Genomic DNA, 14,813 nt, shown 5'->3' with positions numbered 1-14,813 from the left:
CATTAGGAAACAATGCTTTAGATCAGAAATCAAAAGCCCAAACCTTTGAAAGAAAAAATAGTTAAACTGGACTTCATAAAAATTAAAAACTGTTGTTTATCAAAAGACACTTAAGAAAATTAAAACAATTTATGAACTGGGATAAAACATTTGTAGAACACAGATATCATGTAGTTTTTACATGTATAAATTCCCTCTAAGCACTGCCTTTGCTGCCTATAGTAAGGTTTGGTATGTTGTGCTTTCATTTTCATTCATTTATAAAACCGGATTTTACTTCAATTTTCCTTGTGATTTCTGCTTTGACTCACTGGTTATTTAGGAGTATGTTATTTAATTTCCATGTATTTGTGACCTTTCTCAAACTTTCTTCTGTTATTGATTTCTAATTCTAATTTATGTTCTAATTTATGTTGGTCAGAGAACATACTTTGTATGATTTTAATCATTTTAAGTTTATTTTGTTTTATCACCTAACATATGAAGACTTTTACTTTTTGAAACACTCTCCACTTGGTATCCATGGGTTGCAATAATGATTTAGGATTAGCTGATTTTATAACAAATTCTTTACAAACTTTTAGGATGGTAGAAAAGACATTTATTATTTATAGGTTTGATCAATCACATTATGTCTTATACTATTTTCTTTTTTTTTTTTTTTTTTTGAGACGGAGTCTCGCTCTGCCGCCCAGGCTGGAGTGCTGTGGCCGGATCTCAGCTCACTGCAAGCTCCGCCTCCCGGGTTCACGCCATTCTCCTGCCTCAGCCTCCTGAGTAGCTGGGACTACAGGCGCCCACCACCTCGCCGGGCTAATTTTTTTGTATTTTTTAGTAGAGACGGGGTTTCACCGTGTTAGCCAGGATGGTCTCGATCTCCTGACCTCGTGATCCGCCCGTCTCGGCCTCCCAAAGTGCTGGGATTACAGGCTTGAGCCACCTTTATCACTTTACTGTTGTCATACTCTCTTCTCACTTTTTCAAATATGTTTCTTGTTCTTTAGGGTATATGATATACCTTTTAGGGATCACTTGACCACCCTTTCTTCTTGATTTCCTCATTATCTCCTATCAATGAATCTTCTCCCAGACCAGATTCAGTCTCATAATACCCCAAACATCTTCTTTGTGGCATTTATTGTAATGTTAAATATATTTGTGTTGTCAGTAGATTAATCTCTCTCCCTTCCTCTAGACTGTAAACTACATTAGAGCAAAAACTGTCTATTTTGCTCAGCATTGTATGTCCAGGATCTAACAAAGTATCTGACAAGTGATATGTGCTAAATAAATAATACTTTATTTTTAATGTCAGGTTTATTGAGGTATAATTTATATCCAGTAAAATTCATGCTTCTCAGGTATGCAGTTCTAATGAATTTTGTCAATCACACACAGTTAACCACTACAATCACAATGACTAAATGTAGTACATTTCTGTCATCTAAAAAATTGTATCAGGCCCCCTTATAGAAGGTACCTCTCAACCCCACCTAGCCCATGGCAATCACTGATTTGATTCCTGCCCTTCCAGTTTTGGTTTGTCAAAATGTCATATAAATGGAATCATCTAATATATAGTGTTTTGAGTCTGGCTTCCTTCACTTAACATTAGAGATTCACTCGTGTTGCATAAGTGCAATATTTCACTCATTTTTATTGCTGAGAAGTACTCCATTTCATGGCTATCCACTTACAGATATTTAGATTATTTCCAGATTTGAACAATTATGAATAAAGCCATTATAAATATTTACATATGGTTTTTTTCCATAGAAAAGTGTTTTCTGTTTTTTAGGGTAAATGGCTAGGAGGAGGCTTGCTAGATTACAGGGTAAGTTTATGTTTATAAGAAATTGCCCAACTGTTTTCCAGAGCATCTGTATCCTTTTGCATTCCCAGCAGCCATGTATTAGAGTTCCAGTTGCTCCTCATCCTCATGAGCACTTTGTATTGTTGGTATTGTTTTAGCCATTCTAGCAGGTATGTAAAAGTGTCTCATTGTGATTTTAATTTGCATTTCTCTAATGTCTAATGATTTACAGCATCTTTAAGACACAAAAAATTTGCAATCTGTTTCTTCTTAGATGAAATGTCTGCTTAGATCTTTCACCCATTTTAAAATTAACTTGTTTGGGATTTTTTTTAATTGACAAAAAAATCAATAAAACCAAAAGTTGGTTTTTAAAAAGATCAACAAAATAAACAAATGTTTAACTAGACTGACTAAGAAAATAAGAGAAAAGCCTCAAATTACTAAAATCTGTAATGAAAGAGAAGACATCACTATTGACCTTACAGAAATCAAAACAATTATAAGTGAATACTATAAACAACTATATACCAACAGTTTAAATAAGTTAGATAAAATGGACACAATCCTAGAAAGACATAAATTACCAAAATTTTATCAAGAATAAATAGAAAATCTAAACAAATCCATAACAAGTAAAGAGATTTAATTAGTAATTTTAATACATCCCACACACACACAAAAGCTGAGGCCCAGACTTCACAGATGAATCTTTTAAACATTTCAGGAAGAATTAACACCAGTCCTTCATAAAATTTTCAGAAGATAGGTGGTAATAACGCTACCCAATTCACTCTACGAGGTGAGTCTTATCCTGAATCCAAAACCAGACAAACACATCACAAGAAAATTACAGACCAATGTCCTTTACGAATATAGATGTGAACATTTTCAACAAAATAACACGAAACTGAATCCAGCAGCATATACAAAGGATAATAAACTAAAATTAAGTGGGATTTATCCCAAGAATGCAAGATTGGTTCCATTTATGAAAATGTATATATGTAATATAATATGCTATATTAATAGAATAAAGTAAAAGACACATGGTCATCTCAACAGACACAGAAAAAAAAAGCATTTGAAAAAATCCGACACTATTTCACGACAAAAACATTCAAGTAAGATAGATGGTGATATGGTTTGGATTGTGTCCTCAACCAAATCTCATGCCAAATTGTAATCCCCAGTGTTGAAGGAAGGGTCTGGTGGAAGGTGACTGGATTAAGGGGAAAGATTTCCTCTGTGCTGTTTTCATGATAGTAAGTTCTCATGAGACCTGGTTGTTTTAAGGAGTATGTAGCACTTCCCCCTACATCTCTTCCTCCTGATCCAGCCATGTAAAACATGCCTGCTTCCCCCTTCACCTTCTGCAATGATTATAAGTTTCCTGAGGCCTCCCAGACATGCTTCCTGTACAGACTGTGGAACCATGAGCCAATTAGACTTCTTCTAATTATAAATTACCTAGTCTCAGGTAGTTTTTTATAACAATGTGACAACAAACTAATACAGATGAGAAATTCCTCAACCTGATAGGAAGCATCTGTGAAAAACCCCCAGGCACATCATACTTAATGATGAAAGACTGTATGTTTTCCTCCTGAGCTCTGGAACAAGACAGGGATGTTTGCTTTCACCATTTCTATTCAACACTGTAAAGTACTTACTAGCCAGGGGAATTAGGCAATAAAAAGAAATAAAAGGTATCCGATTGGTAAAGAAGTAAAATTATCTCTATTTGCAGATGACATGATTTTGCATATAGAAAACCCTAAACAATTAGTTTTAAAAACCTGTCAGGGATAATTTAAAAAGTTCAACAAAGTAGCAAGATATGAGATCAATATACAACAATCATTTGTATTTCAATATGCTGGCAATGAACAACCAAAAAATAAAATTTAAAAATAACTCCATTCACAACAGCATACAAAATGATAAAATACTTACAAACAATTTTAACCAAAAAATGCATGACTCATACACTGAAAACCACAAAATATTGAAAGAAATTAAAGAATGCCTACATAAATGGAAAGACAGCCCATGTTCATGGATTAGAACACTATACTATTAGAATGAAAATATTCCCTGTATTTATCTCCAGTTTTGATGCTGTCTCTATCAAAATTCTAGCTGAATATTTGCAGAAATTGTCAAGCTGATTCTAAAATTCATATGAAAATGCAAGGGACCCAGAACAGCCAAAACAATGTTGAAAAAGAAGAGCAATGTTAGAAAATTCCCAATTCCCAATTTCAAAACTTACTACAAAGCTATAGTAATAAAGACAGTATGGTACTGGCATAAGGACAGACATGGAGCAATGAAATGAAATAGAGTGTCTGAAAATAAACCCATACATTTTTAGTCAGCTGATTGTCAATTAGGGTGCCAAGACAATTCAATAGAGAAAGAAATAGTGTTATTCTTTTCAACAAATAGTACTGGGACAACTGGATATTCATATACAAAAGAATAAATTTGGACCCCATCTCATACCATATACAAAAATTAACTCAAAATGCATCAAAGCCTAAATGCAAGAGCTAAAGTTATAAGATCTTAGATAAAAACAAGAGTAAATCTTCAAGACTTTGGATTATGCAATGATTTCTTAGATACATTTAAAGCACAATCAATCAAATAAAAGTTAAATTAAAGAAAAATAAAATTAAAAATTAAATAAAAATTAAAAACTAAAAACTTTTTTACTCCAAAGGATACTATTAAGAAAAGAAAAGATGACCCACAGAATCTAATAAAGAAAGAACTTTTAGAACTCAGCAATCAAAAGACAAATAACTTAGCTGGGCATGACGGCATGAACCTGTAGTCCCGGCTATGAGGGAGGCTGAGGTGAGAGTATCACTTGAGCCCAGGAGTTCAAGTCAAGTCTGAGAAACACAAGACCCCATCTAAATAAATAAATTAATTAACTAACACAATTTTAAAATGAACAAAGATTTTGAACAGATATTTCCTCAAAGAACATATATAAATGGCCAAAAAGCACATGCAAAGATGTTCAACATCATTAGTCATTATGGAACTATTATACCAACCAATATTGTTAAGAGGTCAATGGAAACAGATTCAACAATGATTGATGCCTTTTATCAGACATTTACTGTGTTTATTCTCAAACAACATTATGGCAGGTTACTGTTACCTTCATTTTATAGATTAGAAAATTGAAGTCTAAATTATTTATTTATTTATTTATTTATTTATTTAGTGATCATGGCTCATTGCAGTCTCAACCTCCTGGGCTCAAGCGATCCTCCCACCTCAGTCTCCCGAGTAGCTGGGACTACAGGCATGCAGCATCACGCCTGGCTAATTTTCTTAGTTTTCTGTTGTTGTTGTTGTTGTTTGTAGAGACAGGGTTTCACTTTGTTGCCCAGACTGGTCTTGAACTCCTGAACTCAAGTGATCCTCTCACCTCAGCCTCCCAAAGTGTTGGGATTACAGGTGTGAACTACCATGCCCAGCCAAATTTATTCAACCTCTGTTGGGTTAATAGCTCAACTAAGTAAAACTAGCAAGAGTCAAATCAGACATTAAAACCGAGGTGGTCTGACTCCACAAAAAGATGTGCTTAAACCTATATATATATATATATATATATATATATATATATATATATACACATATATTTTTTTTTTTTTTTAGATAAGCTCTCACTCTGTTGCCCAGGCTGGAGTGGAGTGGCATGATTACAGCTCACTGAAGTCTCAACCTCCCAGGCTGAAGTGATCCTCCCACTTCAGCCTCCCAAGTAGCTGGGACCACAGGTGTGTGCCAGTGCCACTGTGCACAGCTAATTTTTGTATTTTTTGTGGAGACAGGGTCTCGCCATGTTGCCTAGGCTGATCTTGAACTCCTGAACTCAAGTAATTCATCCTCATTGGTCTCCCAAAGTGTTGTGATTACAGACGTGAGCCACTGGGCCTGACCTATATATATTCTTCCTGTATCATAAAAAATGCATAGAGGAGACACTGTTTGAAAAACGAGCTATAAAACAGTACACTAGGATTACAACAATGGAAAAACATATAGGAAAAGACTATAAAAATAATATAAAATGGAAAGATGTTGTAATTAAGTGATAGAATGAAGGGTGATATTTGTTTTCTAAATTTGCTATAATATGATGAATTAATTATAATAATATCTTTCAAAAACTATGTTAAGAATATAAAGACCTCTCCTAAACACACACACACATTGTTTTAAAGGAAATAAAATTATAATGCACTAAATAGTTGCATTCTTACATAGGTTAAAATCCTGGCACTGACTCAAACCAGTTAGAAGTCCTTAGATAAGTAATGTCAGCTCTGTAGATTCAGTAACAATTAGAAAAACAAAAATATTATCTTGAATAATCTTTAAAATTTTTTGAATTGATATACTTTCAGCTATCTAGTTATAAAACTTTAATTAGCCTAAATGACATTATTAAATTTTGATAAATAAAAATTAAAGCATGTCATCGTTTCAATTCATAGTCCTGTTTCACCATCTACAAAGTATGCCATCATTTCAATTAATATTCCTGTTTCACCAGTTATGGTAGATATATCTAGTTGTTGAAAATAAGAAAAATGCTTTGTTTTTACCAGTAGTGTTTAGAAGGTAAAAATGTTTTTCAGATAGTTTTCTCATTGGGAAAATATTCAACAGATATTTCTTGGAATTGACTCAAATTCCAATTGGACTTTGTAGCTCCTTCCAGAATTCTCACATATCTTTAAAAACTAACTCTGACCTTGGAAGACAGAGTATACCTAGGCGCAGAATTGCCAGATATAACAAATAAAATATATATTTGCTAAATTATCAGAGAAATCTGAATTTCGGATAAACAATAATTTTTAACATAGGTAATACTTAAAGTATACTAAAAATTATGTATCGTTTATGTGAAATTAAAATTCTACTGGGCATCCTATAGCACCAATATTAAGTAAGGTATTACTAAATAATAATTTCTGTTAATAGCAAACATGAGTACATGTACTCTGCCACCAGAAGAATTTTCAAACTCTAGCTTAAATTATTGAATATTTCTTCCATAAGTGGCAATATGTTAAAATATTATAATTGTAAGTTACTTTTTGAGTTCAAAAAAATAATTTACCTGATGAGATTTTCATTCTTTTTTTCCACTGAAAATGGCATTCCAGCAGAACCATTAAATAATTCCAAAAGTAGTGTGACTGCAGTGTTCATAAGTTGACGAATGAGTTCCTGAAATATGTAGTCAATCAGCCTTACAAACTTGAAAAATGTTTCTAATAAATGTCTGTATTTAGGCACCTTGAAATGTGTTGCGTCATCTTCAGAGAGTTTTGACTCAAAATACCTTTTGATTTCATTCTTTTCTGCAACCTACAATTAAAAAAAAAATTGAGAAACAAGTATTGATTTTCTTGGTTAATATATATGATTTCTAGTTTACAACAATTTTTACCAATATTAACTTTAATTAGATGTAAATGTTAAGAATTGATCGTTTAATACCTCAAGCAAAAAATGATTTAAAGGGTAGGCCTAAAAAGCAACATATGAATTAAAATAGAATTCTAAAAATTCTTTAAATAATACTAGGGGGCGGAGCAAGATGGCCGAATAGGAACAGCTCCAGTCTCCAACTCCCAGCACGAGCGACACAGAAGACCAGTGATTTCTGCATTTTCAACTGAGGTACTGGGGACATCTCACTAGGGAGCGCCGGACAATCGGTGCTGGTCAGCTGCTGCAGCCTGACCAGCGAGAGCTAAAGTGGGGGAGGCATCGCCTCACCTGGGAAGTGCAAGGGGGAAGGGAATCCCTTTTCCTAGCCAGGGGAACTGAGACACACAACACCTGGAAAATCGGGTAACTCCCACTCCAATACCGCTTTAAGCAACGGGCACACCAGAAGAATATATCCCTTATCTGTCCGGGAGGGTCCCACGCCCACGGAGCCTCCCTCATTGTTAACACAGCAGTCTGCTGCGATCTAACCGCAAGGCAGCAGCGAGGCTGGGGGAGGGGCGCCTGCCATTGCTGAGGCTTAAGTAGGTAAACAAAGCTGCTGGGAAGCTCGAACTGGGTGGAGCTCACAGCAGCTCAAGGAAACATGCCTGTCTTTATAGACTCCACCTCTGGGGGCAGTGCTCAGCTAAAAAACAACAGGGGAAACAGCAGAGGCCTGAGCAGACGGGAACGACTCTGTCTGACAGCTTTGAAGAGAGCAGTGGATCTCCCAACACGGAGGTTGAGATCTGAGAACGGACAGACTGCCTGCTCAAGTGGGTCACTGACCACTGAGTAGCCTAACTGGGAGACATCCCCCACTAGGGGCAGTCTGACACCCCATACCTCACAGGATGGAGTACACCCCTGAGAGGAAGCTTCCAAAGTAAGAATCAGACAGGTACACTCGCTGTTCAGCAATATTCTATCTTCTGCAACCTCTGCTGCTGATACCCAGGCAAACAGGGTCTGGAGTGGACCTCAAGCAATCTCCAACAGACCTATAGCTGAGGGTCCTGACTGTCAGAAGGAAAACTATCAAACAGGAAGGACACCTATACCAAATCCCCATCAGTACGTCACCATCATCAAAGACCAGAGACAGATAAAACCACAAAGATGGGGAAAAAACAGGACAGAAAAGCTGGAAATTCAAAAAATAAGAGCGCATCTCCCCCTGCAAAGGAGTGCAGCCCATCACCAGCAACGGATCGAAGCTGGTCAGAGAATGACTTTGACGAGATGAGAGAAGAAGGCTTCAGTCCATCAAACTTCTCAGAGCTAAAGGAGGAATTATGTACCCAGTGCAAAGAAACTAAAAATCTTGAAAAACGAGTGGAAGAATTGACAGCTAGACTAATTAATGCAGAGAAGGTCATAAACGAAATGACACAGATGAAAACCATAACACGAGAAATACGTGACAAATGCACAAGCTTCAGTAAGCGACTCGATCAACTGGAAGAAAGAGTATCAGCGATTGAGGATCAAATGAATGAAATGAAGCGAGAAGAGAAACCAAAAGAAAAAAGAAGAAAAAGAAATGAATAAAGCCTGCAAGAAGTATGGGATTATGTAAAAAGACCAAATCTACGTCTGATTGGGGTGCCTGAAAGTGAGGGGGAAAATGGAACCAAGTTGGAAAACACTCTTCAGGATATCATCCAGGAGAACTTCCCCAACCTAGTAGGGCAGGCCAACATTCAAATTCAGGAAATACAGAGAACACCACAAAGATACTCCTCGAGAAGAGCAACTCCAAGACACATAATTGCCAGATTCACCAAAGTTGAAATGAAGGAAAAAAACTTAAGGGCAGCCAGAGAGAAAGGTCAGGTTACCCACAAAGGGAAGCCCATCAGACTAACAGCAGATCTCTCGGCAGAAAGTCTACAAGCCAGAAGAGAGTGGGGGCCAATATTCAATGTTCTTAAAGAAAAGAATTTTCAACCCAGAAATTCATATCCAGCCAAACTAAGTTTCATAAGTGAGGGAGAAATAAAATCCTTTACAGATAAGCAAATGCTTAGAGATTTTGTCACCACCAGGCCTGCCTTACAAGAGACCCTGAAGGAAGCCCTAAACATGGAAAGGAACAACCGGTACCAGCCATTGCAAAAACATGCCAAAATGTAAAGACCATCGAGGCTAGGAAGAAACTGCATCAACTAACGAGCAAAATAACCAGTTAATATCATAATGGCAGGATCAAGTTCACATATAACAATATTAACCTTAAATGTAAATGGACTAAATGCTCCAATTAAAAGACACAGACTGGCAAACTGGATAAAGAGTCAAGACCCATCAGTCTGCTGTATTCAGGAGACCCATCTCACATGCAGAGACATACATAGGCTCAAAATAAAGGGATGGAGGAAGATCTACCAAGCAAATGGAGAACAAAAAAAAGCAGGGGTTGCAATCCTAGTCTCTGATAAAACATACTTTAAACCATCAAAGATCAAAAGAGACAAAGAAGGCCATTACATAATGGTAAAGGGATCATTTCAACAGGAAGAGCTAACTATCCTAAATATATATGCACCCAATACAGGAACACCCAGATTCATAAAGCAAGTCCTTAGAGACTTACAAAGAGACTTAGACTCCCATACAATAATAATGGGAGACTTCAACACTCCACTGTCAACATTAGACAGATCAACGAAACAGAAAGTTAACAAGGATATCCAGGAATTGAACTCATCTCTGCACCAAGCGGACCTAATAGACATCTATAGAACTCTCCACCCCAAATCAACAGAATATACATTCTTCTCAGCACCACATCATACTTATTCCAAAATTGACCACATAATTGGAAGTAAAGCACTCCTCAGCAAATGTACAAGAGCAGAAATTATAACAAACTGTCTCTCAGACCACAGTGCAATCAAACTAGAACTCAGGACTAAGAAACTCACTCAAAACCGCTCAACTACGTGGAAACTGAACAACCTGCTCCTGAATGACTACTGGGTACATAACGAAATGAAGGCAGAAATAAAGATGTTCTTTGAAACCAATGAGAACAAAGATACAACATACCAGAATCTCTGGGACACATTTAAAGCAGTGTGTAGAGGGAAATTTATAGCACTAAATGCCCACAAGAGAAAGCAGGAAAGATCTAAAATGGACACTCTAACATCACAATTAAAAGAACTAGAGAGGCAAGAGCAAACACATTCAAAAGCTAGCAGAAGGCAAGAAATAACTAAGATCAGAGCAGAACTGAAGGAGATAGAGACACAAAAAACCCTCCAAAAAATCAATGAATCTAGGAGTTGGTTTTTTGAAAAGATCAACAAAATTGACAAACCACTAGCAAGTCTAATAAAGAAGAAAAGAGAGAGGAATCAAATAGATACAATAAAAAATGATAAAGGGGATATCACCACTGACCCCACAGAAATACAAACTACCATCAGAGAATACTATAAACGCCTCTACACAAATCAACTAGAAAATCTAGAAGAAATGGATAATTTCCTGGACACTTACACTCTCCCAAGACTAAACCAGGAAGAATTTGAATCCCTGAATAGACCAATAGCAGGATCTGAAATTGAGGCAACAATTAATAGCCTACCCACCAAAAAAAGTCCAGGACCAGATGGATTCACAGCTGAATTCTACCAGAGGTACAAGGAGGAGCTGGTACCATTCCTTCTGAAACTATTCCAATCAATAGAAAAAGAGGGAATCCTCCCTAACTCATTTTATGAGGCCAACATCATTCTGATACCAAAGCCTGGCAGAGACATAACAAAAAAAGAGAATTTTAGACCAATATCCCTGATGAACATTGATGCAAAAATCCTCAATAAAATACTGGCAAACCGGATTCAGCAGCACATCAAAAAGCTTATCCACCATGATCAAGTGGGCTTCATCCCTGGGATGCAAGGCTGGTTCAACATTCGCAAATCAATAAACATAATCCAGCATATAAACACAACCAAAGTCAAGAACCACATGATTATCTCAATAGATGCAGAAAAGGCTTTTGATAAAATTCAACAGCCCTTCATGCTAAAAACGTTCAATAAATTCGGTATTGATGGAACGTACCTCAAAATAATAAGAGCTATTTATGACAAACCCACAGCTAATATCATACTGAATGGGCAAAAACTGGAAAAATTCCCTTTGAAAACTGGCACAAGACAGGGATGCCCTCTCTCACCACTCCTATTCAACATAGTGTTGGAAGTTCTGGCTAGGGCAATCAGGCAAGAGAAAGAAATCAAGGGTATTCAGTTAGGAAAAGAAGAAGTCAAATTGTCCCTGTTTGCAGATGACATGATTGTATATTTAGAAAACCCCATCGTCTCAGCCCAAAATCTCCTTAAGCTGGTAAGCAACTTCAGCAAAGTCTCAGGATACAAAATTGATGTGCAAAACTCACAAGCATTCTTATACACCAGTAACAGACAAGCAGAGAGCCAATTCAGGAATGAACTTCCATTCACAATTGCTTCAAAGAGAATAAAATACCTAGGAATCCAGCTTACAAGGGATGTAAAGGACCTCTTCAAGGAGAACTACAAACCACTGCTCAGTGAAATCAAAGAGGACACAAACAAATGGAAGAATATACCATGCTCATGGATAGGAAGAATCAATATCATCAAAATGGCCATACTGCCCAAGGTTATTTCTAGATTCAATGCCATCCCCATCAAGCTACCAATGAGTTTCTTCACAGAATTGGAAAAAACTGCTTTAAAGTTCATATGGAACCAAAAAAGACCCCGCATTGCCAAGACAATCCTAAGTCAAAAGGACAAAGCTGGAGGCGTCACGCTACCTGACTTCAAACTATACTACAAGTGTACAGTAACCAAAACAGCATGGTACTGGTACCAAAACAGAGATATAGACCAATGGAACAGAACAGAGTCCTCAGAAATAATACCGCACATCTACAGCCATCTGATCTTTGACAAACCTGAGAGAAACAAGAAATGAGGAAAGGATTCCCTATTTAATAAATGGTGCTGGGAAAATTGGCTAGCCATAAGTAGAAAGCTGAAACTGGATCCTTTCCTTACCCTTTATACGAAGATTAATTCAAGATGGATTAGAGACTTAAATGTTAGACCTAATACCATAAAAACCCTAGAAGAAAATCTAGGTAGTACCATTCAGGACATAGGCATGGGCAAGGACTTCATGTCTAAAACACCAAAAGCAATGGCAGCAAAAGCCAAAATTGACAAATGGGATCTAATTAAACTAAAGAGCTTTTGCACAGCAAAAGAAACTACCATCAGAGTGAACAGGCAACCTACAGAATGGGATGAAATTTTTGCAACCTACTCATCTGACAAAGGGCTAATATCCAGAATCTACAAAGAACTCAAACAAATATATAAGAAAAAAACAGACAACCCCATCAAAAAGTGGGGAAAGGATATGAACAGACATTTCTCAAAAGAAGACATTCATACAGCCAACAGACACATGAAAAAATGCTCATCATCACTCGCCATCAGAGAAATGCAAATCAAAACCACAATGAGATACCATCTCACACCAGTTAGAATGGCAATCATTAAGAAGTCAGGAAACAGCAGGTGTTGGAGAGGATGTGGAGAAATAGGAACACTTTTACACTGTTGGTGGGATTGTAAACTAGTTCAACCATTATGGAAAACAGTATGGCAATTCCTCAAGGATCTAGAACTAGATGTACCATATGACCCAGCCATCCCACTACTGGGTATATACCCAAAGGATTATAAATTATTCTACTACAAAGACACATGCACACGTATGTTTATTGCGGCACTATTCACAATAGCAAAGACTTGGAATCAACCCAAATGTCCATCTGTGACAGACTGGATTAAGAAAATGTGGCACATATACACCACGGAATACTATGCAGCCATAAAAAAGGATGAGTTTGCATCCTTTGTAGGGACATGGATGCAGCTGGAAACCATCATTCTTAGCAAACTATCACAAGAAGAGAAAACCAAACACCGCATGTTCTCACTCATAGGTGGGAACTGAACAATGAGATCACTTGGACACGGCAAGGGGAACATCACACACCGGGGCCTATCATGGGGAGGGGGGAGGAGGGAGGGATTGCATTGGGGAGTTATACATGATATAAATGATGAATTGATGGGTGCTGATGAGTTGATGGGTGCAGCACACCAACATGGCGTAAGTATACATATGTAAGAAACCTGCACGTTATGCACATGTACCCTAGAACTTAAAGTATAATAAAAAAAAGAAAAAAAGAAAAAAAAAGAAAAAAGTTAAAAAAAATAAAAAAATAAAAAAATAAAAATACATGGAAGGGAGTGAAGGTAGAAGCAGGGAGATGTGTTGGTACCTTATTCTCTTTACTCCCACTTTTCTTTATGCCCTATTCATTTGCATATCCTTGCTTTCTTCATGCAGTTCTCTCTCCTAAGGGCACCCTGCTCCTCTTTCCAATTCAAAATTCTATACAGACACTCCTTCAAGACTGAGCTCAGTATTCATTTTAGAGTAGTAAGGAAACTTGGGGAGCTTATTCTTTGCCTCCATCTTCAGATGAGGACACAGGGGTCCAGAACTCTTAGGAAGCCTGTCCAAGGTTATACGAATAGCAAGCAGTGGGGCTAGGATTGCTTATAAAGTGTGATTCTAAGGAAATAGAAAGGGCTTCCTGATACAAAAAAAAAAAAAAAAAAAAAAAAGATACGCATAGACTGAAAGTGAAGGGATAAAAAAGATATTCCATGCAAACGAAAACCAAAATCAAGCAGAAGTGTCTATGGTTATATCAACAAAACAGATTTAAAGTGAAAATCTATAATAATAGACAATGGAGGACATTATATAATAATAAAGGAATCAGCTCAGCAAGAGAATATTACAATTGTAAATATATATGCACCCAGCACTGGACTATCCAGATATAAAAAGCAAATATTGTCAGATCTAAAGAAGAGATAGACCCTAATATAATAATACTTTGGGACTTCAACATTCCACTCTCAGCATCAAATAGATAATCTAGACAGAAAACCAACAAAGAAACATCAGATTTGAACTGAACAATAGGCTAAATGGACCTCACAAACATTTACAAAACATTTTGCCCAACAGCTGCAGAACACACATTATTTTCACCAGCACATGGAACATTCTCCATGATTGATCATATTTTAGAACACAAGTCTCAACACATTTCAGAAATTAAAATCATATCAAGTATCTTATCTGAGCACAAGGGAATGGAGCTAGACATCAATAACAAGAAAAACAGTTGAAGCTCTACAAATACATGAAAATTAAACATGTTCCTGAACAACAAATGGGTGAAGAAACTAAGAATGAAATTTTAAAATTCTTTCACCAAATGAAAATTGAAACATAATATATCAAAACCTATAAGACACAGCAAAAGCAATACTAACAGGCAAACTTATAGAAATAAGTGCCTACTTAA

The 14,813-nt window shown here is 36.6% G+C and overlaps 1 protein-coding gene across 3 annotated transcripts in view; it reads right to left on the bottom strand.

Moving 5' to 3' along the window:
* Positions 1-14,813, bottom strand: part of DNAH14 (dynein axonemal heavy chain 14) — a 575,377-nt gene that overhangs the window by 472,464 nt on the left and 88,100 nt on the right. For 2 of the 3 annotated variants that reach the window (XM_030936505.1, XM_030936506.1), the window contains one exon: positions 6,969-7,219. In XM_030936505.1, the coding sequence (XP_030792365.1) occupies positions 6,969-7,219 (251 nt within the window). Of the gene's footprint in view, positions 1-6,222; positions 7,220-14,813 lie in introns of those variants that run through there. The other variant, XM_010352733.2, reaches the window with a different exon arrangement.

Source organism: Rhinopithecus roxellana, chromosome 8, assembly GCF_007565055.1.
Source record: "Rhinopithecus roxellana isolate Shanxi Qingling chromosome 8, ASM756505v1, whole genome shotgun sequence".
NCBI classification, from domain to species: Eukaryota; Metazoa; Chordata; class Mammalia; order Primates; family Cercopithecidae; genus Rhinopithecus; species Rhinopithecus roxellana.
The sequence above is the reverse complement of the archived record's forward strand: the minus strand, read 5'-3'. Positions and strand labels throughout refer to the sequence as shown.